The 22372-nt window shown below is 40.3% G+C and overlaps 1 protein-coding gene across 3 annotated transcripts in view; it reads left to right on the top strand.

Annotated features, from left to right (window-relative positions):
• The window catches only part of PATJ (PATJ crumbs cell polarity complex component), a 364021-nt gene that overhangs the window by 204996 nt on the left and 136653 nt on the right, over positions 1 to 22372 (top strand). For all 3 annotated transcript variants that reach the window (XM_049618560.1, XM_049618559.1, XM_049618561.1), the window contains one exon: positions 8583 to 8779. In XM_049618560.1, the coding sequence (XP_049474517.1) occupies positions 8583 to 8779 (197 nt within the window). The remainder of the gene's footprint in view (positions 1 to 8582; positions 8780 to 22372) is intronic.

Raw genomic sequence — 22372 nt, 5'->3', positions numbered from 1 at the left:
GTGGGTTTCCCCTGCAGTGGAGCCACATGCCTGACACTGCAGAATGGTTTGTGCCGAATCATCCAGAGGAGCTCGACTACAATTTCTCAGATTCTGAATAAACCAGCTGGCATGCAGTGTCTTGATTTTTCAGAGACACTGAAAGGGTTCAGATCTGCTTTTCCCGCAAAGGCTAACTTTGTTTCCTTCTCCCCTTTTGAAATTCTAGCTCACCTTTTATTACAGCTATAGATTAGAAACAATTAATAATGGAAGTGGCAGAAAACATCTGAGGTAGGAGAGGAGGGAGGGAGGGAGGCAGACAACCTGGGAGGGGGTGGGGGAGATAGAAGCAGAAAGGCTAAGATTGAGATTCTAAAGAAACCTGTATAGTCAAAGCATTTCTTATTTAATCCTGAGGCGTGATTGTGGAGCCAGAGGTATTCTTCATGTTAGATTAGTCTTGTGAAGGATGTACTCAAGGTTGCCTGAAATTTTGATATCTGTGAACTTTATGACTGACTGTCATGATAACTATAGAAAAAAATTTTGTACTGCATGGGAGATAAATCATGTTATTCACAGACCTTAGCTGCCCATGAGAATCATCTAAGGACCTTGTAACAAAGAGAATTTATTCCATTACTAAACTTCAACTCATTGGTTCAGAATCTTGGCTGGGGGAGCCCAGTCGTGATTCTGTTTTATAGACTCTGATGGTGATTTTTAGGTAGCCAGCCTAGCAAATATAAGGAGTCTAGGCCTGGGAACCATTATTTGAGCTCTTACAAGGGGATCCTCTTATTACTCAAAATTCTGCCAGTCTAGGGGCTCCTCGATGGCTCAGTCGGTTAAATATCCAACTCTTGATTTCAGCTCAGGTCATGATCTCGCAGTTTGTGGGATTGAGCCCTGGGTCAGACTTTGTGCTGACAGCTTGGAGCCAGCTTGGGATTCTCTCTCCCTCTTTCTGCCCCTCCCCCTCTCATTCATATTCTCTCTCTCTCTCTCTCTCTCTCTCTCTCTCTCTCTCTCTCTCTAAAACAAATAAACATTAAAAGAAAATTCTGTCAGCCTAAGAGATAGCTGTGAGTTGGTGTGATAAAGACAGCACAGCACTTGACTCAGCAGACCTGGCCCAAACACGGACTAAATGGCTTTACCTCTCTGTCAGTCCACTCGTGCAAATGGAGGTGTTTACAAAAGCGTGGGAAGGATTCATTGACATAGTAACCTATGAGATGTTTCTTTCATATAAGGAGGAATCATGAAGATTATAGTTTCTTTAACTGAGGGACAAATCTGAACTAATTCTTTTTTTTTTTTTTTTTTTTTTTTTTTAGTTTATTTATTTTGAGAGTCGGGCTCTGCTGACAGCACAGAGCCTGACGCAGGGCTCAACCTTATGAACCATGAGATAATGACCTGAGCCAAAATCAGGAGTCCTACACTTAACCGACTGAGCCACCCAGGCGCATCTAGCACACCATTGGAAAGCCACCTCAGTGGCCTACGTAGCATGGGACTAACACCTGATCCAGTGGTGTTACTCCTCTGCACCTGCAGAAGTTGTCCTGACAGCTCCTCAATAGGAGTAACTCAGGGAAAAGAAGCTGAGGGAGAGGGATGCTAACCCCTTCTAGTGATTCCCATTGAGTTCTGTGTGACCACTTCCTTTGTGTCCTCAGGGAGGGGGGATTGCTTCCTGTCACAAATCTCTATTTTCCTCAAGATAGACAAATGTAAAGAAAAGTAGCTTTGTCACCCACTTAAGACCAACTTAAAACCTCAACATAGCTAAATCATGGAATAAAGTCCTGGTTGTATTTTCTCCTGGCAGTATTTGGACCCTGTATCCCCAGGAGTTTTATGCTAACATCCATTTTCAAGGCAACAACCCCACTTTACAAATAAGAAATCTGCTGTTCATGAAGGCTCAGTAATTGGTAGAACCAGGGATGTTAAGTGCTTCTGCTAGGATTGACTAAATTCTGACCCCTTAGCCCCTGTTCTTCCTATTCTGCCACAAGAATGTGTTGATAGAGATGCACCATTTGTAGCAGTTAATTTGAGTTGTTCACCAGCTGTGATGGAACCATATTTAGCAATGGAGGGACCCTCTTATCATTAATCATTTCCATGTTTAAGTACTTGAACATATAGTTAATGGCCATGAAGGTTAATTTTTTTCTCTGAAGGTTGAACAAGTCAGACAAGTTTTGAACCTGGAGGTCTTTTCATATTAATACAACACTGAGGCTTTTCTGAGCATCTTTCTTTTTTTATTGCCCGGGGCCAGAGAATTGCATTAAATATATAATCTTCATAGCATGTTACCATCATTGGTCTGCTGGGGGTCCCTGACTGGTTTTCTTTTCTCCCTTGTATTCCTGTTTTTTTCCACCCACCATAAATAACCATTCCAATGTGTTAAATATGCGCATCTTCATGTATGCACTTCCAAAACCTGTATTGTGTTTTTTTTCTGCAGTAATCTTAAATTACATAAATGGTGTTACCTAGATGGTATTGGCCTATTGTTTTCTTCCCTTTTCATTCAGCACTCTTTGAAAATCTCTCTGTCACTACTTCCTTTTTTTAAATTTTTTTTTTTAACGTTTTTATTTATTTTTGAGACAGAGAGAGACAGAGCATGAACGGGGAGCGTCAGAGAGAGGGAGACACAGAATGTGAAACAGGCTCCAGGCTCTGAGCCATCAGCACAGAGCCCGACGCGGGGCTTGAACTCACGGACTGCGAGATCATGACCTGAGCCGAAGTCGGCCGCTTAACCGACTGAGCCACCCAGGCGCCCCCTCTCTGTCACTACTTCCAATTAATTGCTTCTACCTGCTGATGGTACACTGTGATGTCCATCTACCACATTTCATCCATCCTCTCTCCCAGTGACGTACACCTCCAGCCCCCCCTCCTGTCTCCAACTATTACCTCCAACCCCACTACTCTCTCAAAGAACACCCCCTTAAGACCTGTGTAAGAATTCACTAGGATATACATACCCAAGAGTGGAATTGCTGGTTTGTAGAGCATATGTATGCTTAATCTGATTAAGTAGTGTGTCAGACTGCTCTCCAGAAGGCTGCACCATTCGACAGTCCCAACTGCAGCGCATGAGGATTCCCATATCTCCACTAAGGCTTAATGATGCAGCTTTCAGATACTTGCCAGTCTAATAGCAAAAACTGGTATCTCACTCTAATTTGCATGTCCATAATTACTGATGAACTTGAGCATGTCTTTACATTTTGTGAGCATTTTAAGTTTTGTCTTTGGACCCGATTTCTATTGAGGTTACTATCTTTTTCTGCCTTTCTGTATATTAACTCCCTGTTGATTTAAAAAAAAATTTTTTTAACGTTTATTTATTTTTGAGACAGAGAGACAGAGCACGAACGGGGGAGGGTCAGAGAGAGGGAGACACAGAATCTGAAACAGGCTCCAGGCTCTGAGCTGTCAGCACAGAGCCCGACGCGGGGCTCGAACTCGCAGTCCGTGAGATCATGACCTGAGCCAAAGTCGGCCGCTTAACCGACTGAGCCACCCAGGCGCCCCACTCCCTGTTGATTTTAAATACTACAAATATTTTTTCCTGTTATATTTTCTATTTGTCAGCTTAAGTCCAGAATGTACCTTCTATTCTAGTTTGCCAACAGTTTGGGTTAAAAAAAAAAAATCTTAAATGGATATTGTACCTTCTCAAATGCTTTTTGCCATCTATTAACATAGTTTCTCAGCTTTTCTGCTTTAATTTATCAGTGTGATAATTTCCTTGAAAAAATTCCTGATATTTACCTATTCTTACATTCCTGGAATGCGCCCTTATTCATAATATAGTGTTAGGTTGAATCATAGGAAATTGCTGTTTCTTAGGTCAGAAAATAGTCAAATACTGGCTATATCATAGAGGTTAAATATTTTCAATATATTCTCAACTTATTATTATTTTTTTAATGTTTGTTTATTTTTGAGAGAGAGACAAACAGAATGTGAGCCGGCGAGAAGGGGCAGAGAGAGAGGGAGACACAGAACCCAAAGCAGGATCCAGGCCCTGAGCTGTCAGCACAGAACCCGACACAGGGCTCACTCACAAACTATGAGATCATGACCTGAGTCAAAAGCAGACGCTCAACTGACTGAGCCACCCAGGAGCCCCTCAAATCATTTTTTTTTAAATATTTTTACATCTTATGACCTTAAGTTAAATAAGACTGTACTTTCCTTTTCTCGATTTGTCTCTATTTTTGGGATGAGAATCAGGATTATACCTGCCTCAAAATATGAAGTGGATAACTCCCTGCCCATCCTATGTTCTGGAACAATTTGCATAGATAAAATTCATTAAAACTTGAAATCTGGTAGAATTCAAATGTAAAAATACCTAGAACCATGGGGGATTTTGTTATTTTTTCAAAGAGAATACTCTTGACTAACATTTCAGTTTCTTTAATAATTACTAGTCTATGGCAGTTTTACATTTATTCTTACACTAAATATGGCATTTCAAATTTTGAGAGATGTATCTGTCTTCTAGATTTTAAAGTGTGCCAGCGTTTCATATCAATACACTATTCATAATCTTTTTTTTAATGTTTTTATTTATTTTTGGGAGAAAGAGTACAAGCAAAGGAGGGGCAGAGAGAGAGAGGGAGACACAGAATCTGAAGCAGGCTCCAGGCTCTGAGCTGTCAGCACAGAGCCCAATGCGGGGCTCAAACTCACAAACCATGAGATCATGACCTGAGCTGAAGTCGGATGCTCAACCTACTAAGCCACCCTGGCACCCCCATAATAATTTTATTAATCTATCTGTAGTGATTTCATCCCTTTCTATTGGAAGAATTTCTGTCTGCAATTTTTTTCCTGATCAGTTTTTACAGTGTTTGTCTTCTTAATGTTTTCAAAGAACTGGGTTTTACTGATCTTTATTATAGTGTTTTTGTTCTGTGGATTATTTGTTTTTGATTGGTGGTGCTCGTTCTATTTTCATTAACACATGCCCTTTATTATTTTCTCTTATTTCTTTGCATTTGGTAGGTAGCTCTTTTTCTAACCTCTTGGGTATACTGTTCTTATTTTCTGAAAAATTATTTAAAATTGTAAATAACCTTCTAAGTGCTGCTTGAGCTGTGTCCCTCAAGTTTGATACCTAGAATTATAATTTGTATTCATTTGTGAGTACTGTATTCCCTCATTTCTGTAATTATTTCCCTTTTAAATCTTGGGATTTTAATAAACATTAATGTATTTCTAAATACCATGGAGTTTTAAAGTTTATTTTTTATTGTTGATTTACAGTTTTTTAAGACGCTGGGGTGGCTCACTTGGTCGAGCATCTGACTCTTAATTGTGGTTCAGGTCGTGATCCCAGGGTCATGGGGTTGAGACCTTTGTTGGACTTTGCTCTAAGGGTGGAGACTGCTTAGGATTCTTCCTCTCCCTCTCTCCCCCTCACTCCCCCTCTCCCCCCCCTCCCCCCGTCCCTCTCCCTGACTTGTGCTCTCTCTCTAAAATAAAATAATTTTTTTTAATTTATAGTTTTTCATAGTTTTATTGCACTGTGTTCAAAGACACAGCCTATATGATATTGATTCTTTTTGAAGTTTCTTTTATGGCCCAGCACACTGTTTGTGTAACTGTTCTGTGTGTGCCTCCCCAGATGTGTGTATTTTCTGTCAGATGGAGAGCTCTCTTATATGCATTACTTTGAGCTTATGGTATTGTTAAAGTCTTCAGTATCTTTTTAAAATCATCTTTATGCTTTATTATTTTCTGAAAGGGATGTGTTAAAATTTATGTTCTATTTGGTTTTCTTAGCTGTAGTGGCATTTAACTTTCTTAACCCTGTAACTCCAACAGACAAAGCAGATGAAAGTGTTCAGTGGTCCCGTCGAATCTGAGAGAAGAGATCTTACATCGAGTGTCCTCTCAAGGCCCATCCTCAGGGGACCTCAGGACACCTCTGTAGAATCCCCAGTTGGAATTTCTATAAACCTTGTACTCTGGTTTCTTATCACTCACCCACTAACCCAGAGAATTTTCAGTTCTCAGCCAAATGGGCTCTCACATGCTCCTCCTCACTCCACCTGCAGGTATGCTTCAAAATTTGCTATTCCCCCTACAAGGTTCTTCTCATAACCAAATTCTGTGCCTTACTCAAAATGCTTCTCAAATTCTGCTACTTCCGTGAAATGTCTTCTAGACACGTCAGTTCTTAAAACTCTAAAAGCAACTATTGCTCATGACAATTGAGTATTTATTCACTGACCTAATTCACTAATAAATGAGTATTCAGGACCAGCACCTGTGGTGATTGGAACTTCTATTTAAATAATTGTAGTTGTTGGGACACTTGGTGTCTCAGTCATTTGAGCATTCAACTCAGGTCATGATCCCATAGTCTTGGTATCGAGCCCTGTGTTGGGCTCCGCACTGAGCATGGAGCCTGCTTAAGAGTCTCTCCCTCTGCCCATCTCCCCCACTCATGGTCTCTCTTTTTCTAAAATATAAATAAATAAATAAATAAATAAATAAATAAATAAATAAATAATTTTTTTGGTTTAATATTTGTTGTATTTATTTCCCTCGTTTTGCTGTGTAAGCATCTTGAGGGTAATGCGTGTCCACATCTCTATTCATTAAAATAGTCACCTAGCATCTTGTTCCTGGTAGTTGAGCAACAAACACTTTGAGCTTACTTACTTTAACCTTAATATGACTTTATTTTTTTTCCTATATAGAGGGTGGTTTTGATACATTGCAAGATTTGTATTTTACTGTATTTTGCTAAATGTGTTCTTTATTATTAATGATAAGCTTTATTTGTAAAAGTTAAGATTCTTTTCTTAAAGTGTTTTCATTTGAGAGAAAGAGGAGAGAGGGAGAGAAAGGGAGAGAGAATGTGTGGGAGAGGGGCAGAGAGCTGTGTACTGAGGATCCGAAGTGGGGCTCCGTGCTAACAGCAGAGAGCCCCATGCAGGGGCTCAACTCATGAACCATGAGATCATGACCTGAGCCGAAGTCGGACGCTTAACCAACTGAGCCACCCAAGTGCCCCAAGATCCTTTTCAAAATCACTGTAAAGCAAGCAGATTTATTCTCTTTTCTAAAATAAGCAGCCATTTATATGGTTAATTCTTTTAATGTGAATTTACATATAAAGTATTTTTAAATTTACTCTCATAAGGCAGTGTTTGTTAGGTCTGGTAAAGTGATCCAATGGGCTAGGCACTTCTCCTCCTCCCCCTTGGCACTAATTATTCGAGTTCAGCTTTGAATTTGTAAGGTTCCTTGTAAGGACAGCAAACCTGAGTCAAGAAGCATTAGACTGAGCAGAGAGAGTTCTGAGATAGTCACAATCTACAAACTGGTTATTCAGCTGATAAGATGATTGTATCACACTGTAGGTATCAACCTTTGAGCTGCAGCAACACATCTGGCCTGAGCTGGTGCTGTATGGAGTACAAGACATGCTTAAAGTGGCATCATCCCCGACCCCGATCTGCTAGTGTGGCTTTGTTGCACATAATCAACACAAAGCCTAACCAGCCAAATCCTAAAATAGGTAATTTAGACCATAAAGTAGAGCAAGGAAAGACAGAAGATTGAATGAAAGAATTATAGAGTATCTATAAGCCATGTGCTACTAAGTCCTTTAATGTGTATTTTTATTTCATTTCCGCAACATTCATGAAGTGGGTGTTATCATGCCCATTTTACAGATGAAGAAGTAGAATTCCACAGAATAATCTGTTAATTATTGGACCTTGAGTAAGTGGTTGATTTTTGTACTGAATTGAGATCCGACCACTAAATCAACATCCTTAATTCCCCCTTGTTTTTACTCATTTAACATGCAAGGATTTATACCCTTTGTATACTTAACTGTAATTATTTAGAATTAATTGTTGAGGCTCCTGGGTTGTTCAGTCAGTTAAGTGTCCGACTTCGGCTCAGGTCATGATCTCACAGTTCATGGGTTCGAGCCCTGCATGGGGCTCTGTGTTGACAGCTCAGAGCCTGGGGCCTGCTTCAGTTTCTTTGTCTCCCTCTCTCTGCCCCTCTCCTACTCACTCTCTGGCTCCCTCTCGCTCCCTCTCAAAAATAAAAAAACTTAAAAAAATTTTTAAGAAGAGAATTGTTGATTTTCTTTCCTACTGGATAGCAAGTCCATGAGAATAGGAATGTTGTCTGTTTTGTTCAGCATGATATCTCTCTTGGCATATAGCTGGTGATCAGTATATATTCTTTGTTTCCTACCCACCCTCTCTCTTTTTTGGAAGGAGACAGTGAAGCCAGGGTTTCTACCACATTGTCTTAGAGAAGAAAATAATGCACGGAAAGTGTGGGCCAATGTGACCTGAACAATCAGAGAAGGTTTTATGGCTGAACTAACCTTTTTAGATGGAGATGGAATAATTAACTGGAACCTATATATACAGCTATTAATGACCTCTACTACTTCGTTCTCAGAAAGAGACCATCATGGTAGAGGAATCGCTGTATGGATGGGAACATGCCGACGCCTTTAAAATATAGATTCAAGTGCTCTATTTAAATTATTTTACCCTTTTTTTTTTTAATAGAAAAAATCAGGCAAAGATATGCAGACCTGCCTGGAGAATTGCACATTATTGAGCTTGAAAAGGATAAGAATGGACTTGGACTCAGCCTTGCTGGTAATAAAGACAGGTCACGCATGAGCATATTTGTGGTGGGAATTAACCCGGAAGGATCTGCTGCCACGGACGGGCGAATGCGTATCGGAGATGAACTGTTGGAGGTGAGGGGCATAGATTTTTAATTTCTCTTTTGCTAAGGTGAAGGGGTGAAGAGTATACTCTGCAGGAAAATGAGGCGATGGGGAAGAATGTTGCAAATTATGTTTTCTTTGACTATTCAAAATCATTTTCCAGAGGAAGAACAGAAATCATATTGTCGCTTGCAAATGTTACTTGCTGCTTGAGTAAAAACTAGTCTTGAAAATAATTTAGGGACCCTTAAATTAAAATCTCATGGAAGCATATTGAAAGAACAGGATTTGTTTTTAACATATATTCCAAAATGTTCAAAACTAAATTGTGTATTTATCTACTATTATTCATATTTATCAGAATTCTCTTTAGCCTTAGAATAAACTAGAAGTATGGCATTTGTTTTTGTTGTTGTCATTTAGTTTTTTGGGAAAGTGTTAGAACCAACAAAACTTTGTGAACTGGTTTTCAAGGCTTGGCTAATATCTGTGAAGTTGGTGACGTGGGCTAAGGCCATGTAGATTCCTTATTTAGGAATAGGATAAAGGTAAGAAGGGCTAAGGAGACAGCTCATCCTTTGCCAACTACTCTCTAGATGATTTCATCAGTAATCTGAAAAGGTTATTCTTGTTTTCCTCAACTTAAAGTCAGGGGGTTTTTTTCTTTATTTTTTTTAAGTTTGTTCATTTATTTTGAGAGAGAGAGAGAGAGCAAGAGAGAGAGCATGCACACACAAGTCAGGGAGGGGCAGAGAGAGACAGGAGAGAGAGAATCCCAAGCAGACTCTGCACTGGCAGTTCAGAGCCTGATGCGGGGCTCAAACGCAACAAACCAGGAGATCATGACTGCAGCCCAAGTCAGACACTTGACCGCCTGAGCCACCCAGGCACCCTTAAAGTCAGAGTTTCTGTTCTGAGTTTATCTTACTTTCATACTCATTTGCTTGTTAAGAGTCTTTGATTCATTCAGCAAACATTGTTTGAGTGTCTCTTAGGACCGGACACAGAAAGAAAGATGAATGCATCCATTCCCTTCAGTCAGATAGCTCACAGTCTAGAGGAAGAAAACAGACATAAAAAGATAGTTGCACTGCAAAATGAAAAATATAATAATAACAGCAGCTTATATATACTCAGTGTCAGACAAGCAACCTCTTTTACTAGTGGGGTCACAGAGTAAACGCTGCTGGGATTCAGTATCAGGCAGTTTGACTTCTCAGCTCTCTGTTAACCAGTGCACTCCGCTGCCTCTGAGATAAGATGCTCCAACACTTGGACATTTAAAGGACCTGAATGAATCACAGAGGCAACGAGTATCAGGCTGCTCACTGAAAATGAGGGTTACCGATTTTGCATTTTATGATTTCCTCTTCAGACCTTGACTCAAAATAGAATTCATAGGCACCCATAATCTGACTTGCTTCATGATATTTACAGCCCAAACTGGTCAGACAGTTCACTGTGCGACCATGAACATCATGCCTCTTTCCTAAGCCTCAGTAAGTTTCTCCCCCTCTAAAAGCCGTTTCCACCAAGAAGTCACTTTTGGAATGACTTCTCTTGTTCTTTTGTAATACAGCATCAAGAAAGGGACCCACACTGGGTAGTAGCAATGACCTGCATAATCATTAAGTAAGCAAAAAATCAAAGGTGGCAGTACATAATAACCAATATAATTCATCACTTCACGTTTATCTCCTTTGGCTGATGCTTAGAGACTTCAGCAGTGAGGCTACACTGACGGTTGTGGTAATCAAAGTGAAAGTAGAAACTGATTTACTGAGTTATCACTGGTACGTAGGTGCTCTCACATTTGTATTCAGTATTCCCAACAGCCCTATCCGGTAAGTACTTGTACTGTCCCCATTTTGTCGATAAGAAAACTATGTAAGTAATTTGCCTAATATTACAGAACTAAGTTACTAGGTTTCAGTAAGAACCCAGGCTCACCAGACTCCAAGATTCATGCTCTAAGTGTGCCCTGTGGTACTTCAACCAAACCCCATTTGTTTTAGATCCATGAGAATCCTGATTTATGATCCTCTAACCTTTACGGAATCACGTATCTGAAGTTCCTCTGTTATATATACATAGACATGGATTTCCTATCTTGTATGTGAAAATGTTCCAAAGGCAGTAATGTAGAACACAAAGATTCTAGTTCTAGTCTCTCTATCTTATTAAGACTCAAGATGGAGGGGTGCCTGGGTGGCTCAGTCGATTGGGCGCCTGACTCTTGATTTCAGCTCAGGTCATGATCTCTTGGTTTGTGAGTTCAAGCCCCACATCGAGCTCTGCACTGACAATGTGGAGCCTACTTGGGATTCTCTCCCTCTGTCTCTGCCCCTCCTCTGCACTCGTGCTCTCTCTCTCTCTCTCAAAAATAAACTTAAAAAAAAAAAAAAAAGACTCAAGATGGAATAATGGCCCTTGGGATCCAGATCAACAGGAGCACTGGTATATTATTTCCCTGATACTGTATTAGATATGGTAAGAAATGAGCGGTGCCTGCCAAGTAATGAGCATGTGTTACAGTCCATACACGGAAGTCTACTGTGTGTAGGGCAGCCAGCACTGAACTTGGAAGACCTGCTTTCACTTCTCCCAGTTCTTCCAGTTATTAGTTGCATTTCAGAAGGGGCTTAATTAACAAAGTGCACTGCACATAGTTGACTGTTCATTAGATCACATTTTCCTCCCTTGCAGACAGAAAGTTCAGATCTCTGTTTTCTAGGCTAAACGCTAGAAGAGCTCTCTTGTCTGAAAAAGGATATTAACATCTTGCCATATTGGACCCCACCTATTCTTTTTTTTCTTGAACTTTCTGAATTTGGCTCTTTTGTTGCTATTCAACAACTTTATCTTCTTGCAGAGGTGGAAAGAACAAGAAGATTAAACATGGCAATGAGTTGATCTTCCTCCAATCCTCCCTGATTCTCTTCTCTGAAAAAATGACCAATAAATATATGTTGAAACATAGATTCTAGCATCCTGTATCTTTGGCTAATTATCTTCTTTAACCCTCAGTTGCCTCATTTATCAAATGAAAATTACTTATTCAGCAGTGTCTTGCTATGCATCTCTCATGCAAGAAGCAGTGTATGAACAAAGTGCTGATTTTACATCAGTAAACAAAATCATGGTACCTGTTCTCATAGAGCTTATAGTCTAGTGACTGCATAGCATCAACTTTCGAGGGTGTTCTGAGAATTAATGAGAAAAGGTAGGTCAGATTTTTGCCACAGTATCTGGCACAAAGTAACACTTGTCAACTGATATTATTTATAAAATAATATTTTCATGTGGATTTGTGTATCTAGATTTTTTTTAGTTTGTTTATGTTAATACATTTGCCTCTGAAAGTATGTCCCAAAGGGAAGCCATTATTTTCCTCAATAGCTCCATGTAGCATCTTAAAAAACTAAGAGAATGGAAACATGCACAGACCGGTTTCTTAAGCATTATAACCCATCTTCTCATGTGACTTTTGGCTGTAGGTCAGGGATGATGGGAAAAAAAAATTGTGTGGGAAACATTTCCCTGGTTTCTTTTTATAGCTGAGAAAAATTTTGATTATTTCTCTATGATATGCAAGGAATTTGTATAGTGCATGATATCAAATCCAATGTGCTTTTTTTTTTAATGGTTTATTTATTTATTTTTGAGAGACAGAGCACGAGCAAGGTAGGGGCAGAGAGAGAGGGGTACACAGAATCCGAAGCAGGCTCCAGGCTCTGAGCTGTCAGCACAGAGCCTGATGCGGGGTTCAAACCCACAAACCGTAAGATCATGACCTGCGCCAAACTCGGACAGTTCACCGACTGAGCCACCCAGGTGTCCTAAATCCAATGTGCTTTTGAACCAAGAGTAGGAAAATGATTTAACGATAAATACCAGAAAAGCCAAAAGCCAATGTTAAAATAGCTGTTCTTTGGATATTGCAGAGCGATAGATGGTAGAAGGACACTGCATTGTGTGGCAGGCATTCAGAGTGGGCTTTTATTTTTTTTATTTTTTATTTTTTTCAAAGTATAAACTCAGATTTTGTAGGAAATTCTGTATTACAAAACTGTATTATATCCCCACCCACCCCCTCCAACCCCCACCCCCTGCCAGGAGACGTTTGGGTTCCATCCCCACTGGGCAGGAGTAAAAGGACTCAGTAGTCTTCAGCGTAACAGCAAATTCTTCTCCTAAGGCTGGGACTGGCAAGGCACACTGCATGAGGCTTACCTCATCCTAACCCCGGGCTGGGGCTTAATTCCCTCTAGACAGGAATTGGGGTAGTGGGGGCTCAGGGAAGGGTCTGGACCCCTGAGACTCCTGCCTGCAGGAGGGAGATGAGGAAGTTCCGCTTTGGGCTGGGGAATCCCCTCCCTCTTGCCTTTGGGGAACAGACAGGGTGGGGAGGGGGAGAGTGGGGCTCTGCTGCCTGGAGGGCTCAGGTCTGAGCAGCAGGGTGCCCCCACCAACTACCCCAGGAGAGCTATTGGGAGTTTACTTCCTGAGGACACATCAGAGGTCTGGGGTTCTTCTTTGGGGTTTTGAGGGAGTCTGGAGATGACGGGACGTGAGAGGTATGATCTAAAGTCACAGTCTTAGGAGTCCTCGGGTCAGAGGCTGTGCAGGAATGTGCTTCCCCACCCCCACCTGAGATAAGGTTGCCAGGTTTCTGTTGTCATGACTGGTTTCTCTGGGTCAGAGATCATGGATTAGAGGTCATTGTGGAGCCACCGAAGTAGAAGTCACAGATGAGATGCATTTTTGTGTGTTAACTGACAGTGGCCTGGCCTGGCAGAAAGTTGAGGGATCAAAAAATGAGAGGCAAGAGGCCAGGGCCACGGCAGCTCACACATACATGGCTCGGGACATGACAAAGCCTTTGCTCCGGTAGGAATCAGCGGGGCTAGAGTAGGACAGGGCGTCATAGATGGGGTTGATCTTGTCCAAATAGTCTTCCTCCTCCTCCTCCTCCTCCTCTAAGTCCAGGGAAACCCTCTCCACAGCAGGTGGCCCTGGAGGCACCAGGATGGGTGACCCCAGGCGTGTAGCCCCCAGGAGCAGGGGCCCTGACCTCTCTTCCAAGGTGGGCAGCTCATGATATCGAGGCATATCCTGCTCAGCACATGAGACGCCAGCATCAGAGTAGGGAGTCTTGAGCGGGCTGTGCTCCGAGGCCCCAAGAGTGAAGAGCAGAGTGGGCTTTTAGATTACACTTACTAGGTCTCTGGGCTAGTGCAAATCTTGTATATTTGCTTACCCACCCACACTCCATTTCTTTTTGTGACTTCTCTCCCTGATGAGGTAAAGTCATCTGTGTCTTGATTGTTTTTGCAACTCCACCATTTATTCCCGTTCTTTCTCATGACTGCTTTGTTGCTATTGTTGTGTTACTACTTTGCTCCGAGCTTCCTTTTATTTATAGTTGATCTGACTTATTTTAGGCCCCAAGATGAGGCTAATTTATAGGAAGGAAAAAAGAGCACAAACGTGCATTGTGCCTTCTTTGAAGTCAGAAGCTCTGCTTCTTTACCGCAGCCTGTCTGCGACTGATTCCCGGCACGCCATTCACCAGCAGTTTTCTTGCTATGGGACTGCATTGTTACAGTGCAGGAGCAGCCAGCAAGTTCTGTCGATCGATGGCCCAGTTCATGTATAAAAGAAATCTTACGTTAAGCCCCCAGAAGACAATGTGATTAAATCTCAGCTTCTTTACCCTTTACCACGATGCTGGTGTGGGGGCTCTGAATTCATTTCAAAAGGCATTAGCATATAATTACCATGTAGACTGGAATGAGACTTGCACCAGAGCATTGGCTTTCCCTGAGCAATTAGTCCCAGAAAATACACAGGCCTGGGCATGGTGCTGTCCTATGAATATAGGATTTATTTATAATCTTCCCTACAGTGCAAGTGTGGGAAGAGAGAGTGGATAATGCTGCATGGGGAACTGGAGTGATTTGTCAGGTTAGAAAAGCAGCCAGAAGCAGCAGGGTGGGTGGCACAAGACCTGCACAGTTGATTGGGCCAGCCTGGAGAGCTATGTCTCATCAGGCCCCCACACCCTGCGCCACAGAGCACGCACATTCCCTTTGGGACATTTGCCTGCAGGATAACCAAAGCTGAATGTTGTTATGTTTCACGTGTCTAACATGTTTATTTAAGAGCCACTACAAATAAAAAGCACGAATACTTCCCATATTTGCTAGGAATGAAGACGTAGAACCACAAGTGAACTCAGATCTTATTGTCTTGTTATGTTTATTTCGTAAGAGAAAAAAGAACAGAAACCATAAACTTCAGTGACTGGCCCAGGTACACATAGCTGCTTTGTGGCAAAACTCCTACCTGAGGGCTCTTACCACCTCCCTGGTCTCAACACTGATTCTTTGTCCTCTGCTTGTTGCCAGTGAATTATTTTTGAAATGTTCGGAAGACTTAAATGTGATTTAGAAGTGCAGAAGGGTACTAAACAAATCACTAGCCTTTGTGCAGCCGCAGATAAGATTCTTTCTAATTTTCAGTCAAGTTTCTGTCACCTTAGATTGGCTCTTTTAGATTATTGCCATACATGGATGTAATTTTATGACATGTGCTTCTTTTTTTTTTAATTTTTTTTAAATTTTTATAATATTTATTTATTTTTGAGAGAGACAGAGACAGACTGTGAGCAGGGGAGGGGCAGAGAGAGAGGGAGACACATTTTCCGAAGCAGGCTGCAGGCTCTGAGCTGTCAACACAGAACCCAGTGTGGGGCTCGAACTCACTAATGGTGAGATCATGACCTCAGCCGAAGTCAGATGCCTAACTGACTGAGCCACCCAGCCACTCCCTGATGAGTGCTTCTTAATGCAATAATTATGCCCTAAGAGACCTCATGTAATAAAATATCCCATTGGAGAAACACTAGTTTGAGGAGCAGAAAGAAGACTAAAGGAAAGCAAAATTGCAATATATTTTTCCTAGTTTTATTAAGAGGTAGGTTTATAATAGCTAAAAGTGCAAAAATAAACTAACCAAATTTTTTATTGTGTCAGTGGTTTCATGAGTGTTAAAACATATTTTACATTTTAAATAAGTAATTTATTGTATGTCTGTTATTTCTCACTGCACTTGTTGTTAAAACTTTACAAAAATAAATACTTTTAGCAGATCCTGAATATAACCTTCCCATATGCATAGCTAAAGTGACCCCATTTGGGAGCTCTTAAAATAGTCTAGAGCCCAATTCACAACTCTAAAAGTCAACAGAAGAATGTGGTCAACCTCACACATAAAGGGGCCTCTCCTGTGCGTGTAACATTTTTTCTTTCTTCACAGTGCAGCCCCCTGGTTATTACAGCATATAATCAATAGCTGTCTGTGTCTCGTTAAGTCATCTTTCCCAAGTAATCTATTGTATGATATCCAATATGAGTTACAAAAAGATGTACTCATTAAGAGAACATTTGGGGTAGGAAAGCTGTATTAGGAATTGAGTTCACATTGAATACTTACTGTTTTCAAGTCAGTGCTAAATACTTTATGCGCATTATCCTAACTTTTATAACAAACCAGTGAAAGTAGGTGTTATTTTAATCCCCATTTTACAGATAAGGAAACTGAGATCTGAAGGGGTAGAGTCAACAGGCAAACACTAACTTTTCTGACTCTAAAGTTCTTACGTTATTTCATTGTGGATTAATCATGATTCTAAAAAATAATAAGTGGGGACTCTTGGCTGGCTCAGTCAGTAGAGCGTACGACCCTTGATCTCAAGGTCATGAGTTTGAGCCCCACGTTGGGCAAAAATCCTACTTAAAAAAGTGATAAGTAAATTTCTCATCATTTTGTAGTTTGGGTAGATTAGATTAATGCAGTTATTCTGGTGCCAGTTCAAAATATCTGAAATAGTCTCTCACAATGCAATACCATGTTACTCTTTTTATCTTCTTAAAATTGAATGCCACTTGAATTCAATAGAAGAATGCAGTCAGTGAAATTACAGCCATCTCTCAAAAATCAAAGAAGAAAAATAATCTGGTTTTGAGGTTATTCTTGTCCAATTTGAGAGCTTCTCTGAAGGTCATAATTTAAGAGCTTTCCCCCTCAAAACCATTGTAAAGGTAAGGTTTTATTTTCAGGCTGCAGGAAATATTATGTAAGACCTAGCTCATATTGGGTGGCCTCATTTTTCTCTGTATTTCTTGCATGAAGTCTTAGAACTTTATCTCTGCCCTTTTAGTTTCTGTCTCTGGCTTGTTGGAGGAAGAGTTTTAATTATTTAGTCACACTTCATTGTCTTTATACTGCTGAAATATTTGGGCTAAAAGTCTATGTTCTTACTGATCTTTGAGAGGAATGACAATCATTTAATTTTTATCATTGCAGTCCTCATTATCACTGTACAAAAGCTTTATGTGAGATTTCTACAGTGAACCACATTATCTTAAAATCAGAGATAAAGTGCTGTGAAAGAGAAAGTGCCATGGAAGCAGAAAGTAAAAATGTGAGGATAATCAAAGAAACTTAGATTGCTGTGAAAAGAATATAAAAAACAGGGAAGGGAACGTATGCTGGGGATAAAGTTGCCATTTGGAATGAATAATTGGTCTTTAGCAGTGTATCTCAAGACTTCTTTCTGCAGTTTTCCCTCAGCTCTTACATGACTTGTTGGGGTAATTCTCCAGGTCTCTGTTCCCTGCTTTTTCCAGTTTCTTCTCTACCTCCTTCCAGTCCTATTCATGGCCATCATAATGACCATACTGAAATGCAGTCTAGAAAGATATACTCTTAGATTATGGAGAAGGGTCTCCTTATATCAACCTCAGCATATAACTTATGCCTGTATTTTGCTCCATTTGCACAATGGAAATTTCTTGTAGTCACTATGCAGTCTTGAGGCATGAAGCCTGACAGAAAAGTGTTAATGAAATTCTTATTCCGGGTTTGACTTCCTAACAATATCAGACAGCTGCTTAAACTCGTCAGAAATGTGGTTGTATATGTTTTAATTATAGTTTTTAAGGAGTAGGCCTAAAATCAGTAATCCAACCTGAGAATCAGATGTTCTGCTCCAAAGAGTAGCCATCAGCCTATTTCTCATTATTTAGAAAAAAAACTTTTAGTGTTTATTTATTTTTCAGAGAGAGAGAGAGAGACAGACAGACAGGGGAGGGGCAGAGAGAAAGGGAGACACAGAATCCCAAGCAGACTCCAGGCTGAGCTGTCAGCACAGAGCCTGATGCGGGACTGGAACTCACGAACCGTGAGATCATGACCTGAGCCAAAGGCAGATGCTTAACCAACTGAGCTACTCAGGCGCCCCATATTTCTCATTATTTTAAGTCAGGAAAGTTGATGCATTCATTACACATGAACCCCAACTCCTCCTCCCGCCAATTTTCTAAAATGTCACTGAAACGCGATTAAAAAAAAAAAAGTGGATGTAAATAACACAGTCATGTTAAGATATGAAGTGTGGACTGTCACCCAACAGTATGATTGCTAGCACAGTTGCATTGTGTACAATAACACGGCTTCCAGTTCACTACAGCAGCATTCAAACTGCACATCCTTCTTGCTGCTACCGAGTGTATGGTTCTAAACACCACCCTGCGATTCTGCATTAGGAATATGCCCGGAGACTGTTCCCTCACAACATCTCATTTAAAATGTTTTACTCTGTATTGGGGATGTAGATACAAAAGTTTCCTATGTAAACATTTACTGAAAAATACTTCATTGAGAGTATATGCAGGCCCTATGAACTTTGAGTACTGAAAATCAGAAGGTATTCTATTGGGAAAACCTTACCTGGAAAGTATACCCATATGTGGTTTTCCTCCTTTTAAAAAAACTCTTAGCATCTATAAAGTAAGCAGAATTATGTAATGAAAGCCTTCTGTAAAGCTATCACATGGTTCACCAATTATCAACACTGTCATTTCTGTATCACCTGTACCTCCATATGTCCACACCTATGCAATTATTTTTATAGTTGGAAGGGAGGGATAAAATTTACAGAAAAAGAAATGCACAGATAGTCTCTGTCTAATTTTGACAATTATATACTCCTGAATAATCCAAATATCTATCATTTTTGTCTCCCCAGAAATTGTTCTCATGTACTTTCCCGCTGGAATCTTTCATTCCCATCCTGGGAGGCAAACACTGCATTGATGTTTGGTTTTGTTTTCCTTTCATGGGTTTTTCCTATTCTAGAACTTCACGTAAATGTAATTATACAGTATGCACTCTTTTGTGTCCAGCTTCTTTGACTTCGCCTATGATTCATCAGTGCTGTTGCATATATTAGTAGTTTGTTCCTTTTTGTTGCTGAATGATATTCCATTGTATAACTACCACAGTTTCTCAGTTTACCTGTAGATGGACTTTCAGATTTTTTGCAGCAGTGACTCTGGAAACAAACATTTGTGTGACAGGTCTTCTTGAGGACAACTGTTTTCCTTTTTCTTGGATAAATATTAATGGTAAATGAGCGGGACACAGAGTAGTTGTGTGCTTAACTTCAAAGAATCCGCCACACCTTTTGTCCAAGTAACTGGGCCATTAAACATTCTCACCAGCAGTGTATGAGCATTCTAGTTGTTCTACAACCTTAGCTCCTCTGGTCGGTGTGGCTTTAATTTACTTTTTCTTTTTTAAAGTTCATTTATGTATTTTGAGAGAGAGTATACGCATAAGCAGTAGAGACAGACAGACAGACAGAGAGAGAGAGACAGAGAGAGAGAGAGAATCCCTAGCAGGCTCTGTGCCGTGAGTGTGGAGTTCGACGTGGGGCTTGAACTCACAAACTGTGAGATCATGACCAAAGCCGAAATCAAGAGTTGACGCTCAATGGGCTGAGCCCCTCAGGCGCCCCTACATTTTCTTGTTGACTGATGACGTTGAACACTTTTCTTGTTTAGCAGCCCTTCAGACAGATTCTTTTCTTTTATAGTTACTGCCCTAAGAATCTTGGCCTACCTCCAATAATCGCAAGTAATTTTTTCTATATTTTCTTCTAAAAACTTTATGGTTTTAGCTTTTATGTTTAGTTCTGTGATCCATCTTGAATTAATTTTTATGTGTGGTGTGAGATAGGATTTGAGGTTTATTTTTTCCGTGTGAGTACCCACTCGTTCAAGCACCATTTGCGAAAAGACTTTTTTCCCCCATTGACTTCCTTTGCGCTTTGTCAAATATGAAATTACCATATAACTATGTGTCTATTTTTGGACTCTCGGTCCTCTTCTATTAACCTGCCTATCATGCTGTCTTGATTACCATATCTTTACAGCAAGTCTTGAATTAAGGTAGCACCAAGTCCTCATTTTGTTATTTTTTGAAAGTTGCTTTGGCTCTTCTACCTCCTTTGAGTTTCCATATGAATCTTAAAACCAACTTGTAAATTATTAATTTTTTAACAAAGTCAGCTGGGATTTTGATTGAGATTGTATTGAATCTATAGTTTAATTAGGGAGGCTAAACTTCTTGACAATATGGAGTCCTCCAAATTATGAATGTGATATCCCCATTTAATAATTTTTCTGAAGTGTTTCATAGTTTTCAGTGTAGAACTTTTGCATTTTCAGGTAAGTGTATTCCTATGTATTTTGTATTCAGTGCTCTTATAAGTGGAATTTTTACCTTTTCATTCTTGTTTGTTGCTAGCATGTAGAAATACAATTGATTTTCATGTATTTGTATATTGACCTTGTATCCTATAATCATGCTAACCTAACTTATTACTTCTAGTAGTTTTTTGTTGAGTCCTTAGCATTCTCTGGAGGTAACTGATCATTCATCCATGTATAGGGAGTTTATTTCTTCCTTTTCAATCATTATGACCTTTATCCTCCTTCCTTCTCTCACCTTCTGTTCTCTCTCTCTTTTGTGCCCCTAGTCTCAGAAGCCATTTGGTGTCGGATGATTAAATAAGACCTTAGCTGTATGTAGGTTTTTCATAAGCCAAGGAAATTCCTTTCCATTTCTAATTTGATAAGGGGGTTTTCCATTTAAATTACAATTTGACATTATATTTTGTCAAATGCTTTGTATGCACCTGCTTAGGTTATCTATATATGTTTTTAAATGAAATTTAAGTATCACACAAAAAGACACTGACTAATGGCATTGTTCAAACTCTTTATCATAATATTCAAAATCATTCAAGAGATATCTTTGTTTTTGGTGGGTGGATGGGTGGGGGATGCCTGGGTGGTTCAGTCAGTTAAGCATTCAACTTCAGCTCAGGTCATGATCTCACGGTTCATGAGTTCGAGCCCCACGTGAGGTTCTGTGCTGACAGCTAGGAACCTGGAGCCTGCTTCAGACTCTGTGTCTCCCTCTGTCTCTGCCCCTGCCCCTGCCCCATGCACACCCTCTTTTTTTTTTAATGTTCTTTTTTATGTTTTTTTAATAACGTTTATTTATTTTTGAGAGAGTCTGTCCACGTCTGAGCGAACACATGAGTAGGGGAGGGGCAGGGAGAGAGGGAGACAATCCGAAGCAGGCTCCAAGCTCTAAGCTGTCAGCACAGAGCCCGACACGGGGCTTGGACTCACAAACTGTGAGATCATGACCTGAGCCGAAGTCGGACACTTAACTGACTGAGCCACCCAGGCACCCCTCAGGAGATATCTTTAACCTTCCTTTCCAGCTTCTGCCACTGCTTCACTGCTTCTGATCCAGCTGTATTGAACTACTTAAATAAGTCCTCAATACAGATGAGTATTTCCATCATTCCATTCTTTTGCCCATGTATTTTATTCAGTATACTTGCATAGATGTTTTAAAGACCTAGCCCAATTGTTTTAGCATAAGTTCATGACATTATTTTTCTTACTGCCCTAAATAAAAATCAGATATCTCTTCTTTATATACATTGTTTAAATGCTTCTTGGGGCACCTGGGTGGCTCAGTCGGTTAAGCGGCCGACTTCGGCTCAGGTCATGATCTAGCGGTTCGTGAGTTCGAGCCCCGCGTCGGGCTCTGTGCTGACAGCTCAGAGCCTGAGGCCTGTTTCAGATTCTGTGTCTCCCTCTCTCTGACCCTCCCCCGTTCATGCTCTGTCTCTCTGTCTCAAAAATAAATAAACGTTAAAAAAAAATTTTTTTTTAAATTAAAAAAAAAAATAAATGCTTCTTAACTTTAGGTAATTGACTTGAAATTCAAAGGTGAAGATGACAGAATGGAAAAACAAGTATACTAGCTATTATTTGTTAACAGTACTATTTTTATAAGAGAGATGGCTTGTAATACCAGTTCTATTTTTAACTAACTGTTTTTCTCAGATAAATCCTTTAATCTCTGTTGCCATCTCTTAACTGTAAGATAGAAGAATGGTCAATAATATCTTTAAAAATCTTTCAAACTTGGGGCTCCTGAGTGACTCTCTCGGTTGAGCATCCAACTCTTGATTTTAGCTCCGGTCATGATCTCACAGTTTATGGGATCAAGCCCTGCATCAGTGAGGAGCCTGCTTGGGATTCTCTCCTTCCTTCTCCCTCTGTCCCTCCTCTTCCTTGTACAGGCGTGTGCATTTTCTCTGTCTCTCTCTCTCAATAAATTAAAAACAAATCTTTCAGACTTAATGTTGTCTGAATCTGTTATCTAAATGTTTGCTCCTCAAACTTCAGC

Source organism: Panthera uncia (assembly GCF_023721935.1).
Source record: "Panthera uncia isolate 11264 chromosome C1 unlocalized genomic scaffold, Puncia_PCG_1.0 HiC_scaffold_4, whole genome shotgun sequence".
Lineage (NCBI taxonomy): Eukaryota > Metazoa > Chordata > Mammalia > Carnivora > Felidae > Panthera > Panthera uncia.
This window is presented reverse-complemented; position numbering and strand designations above follow the sequence as displayed.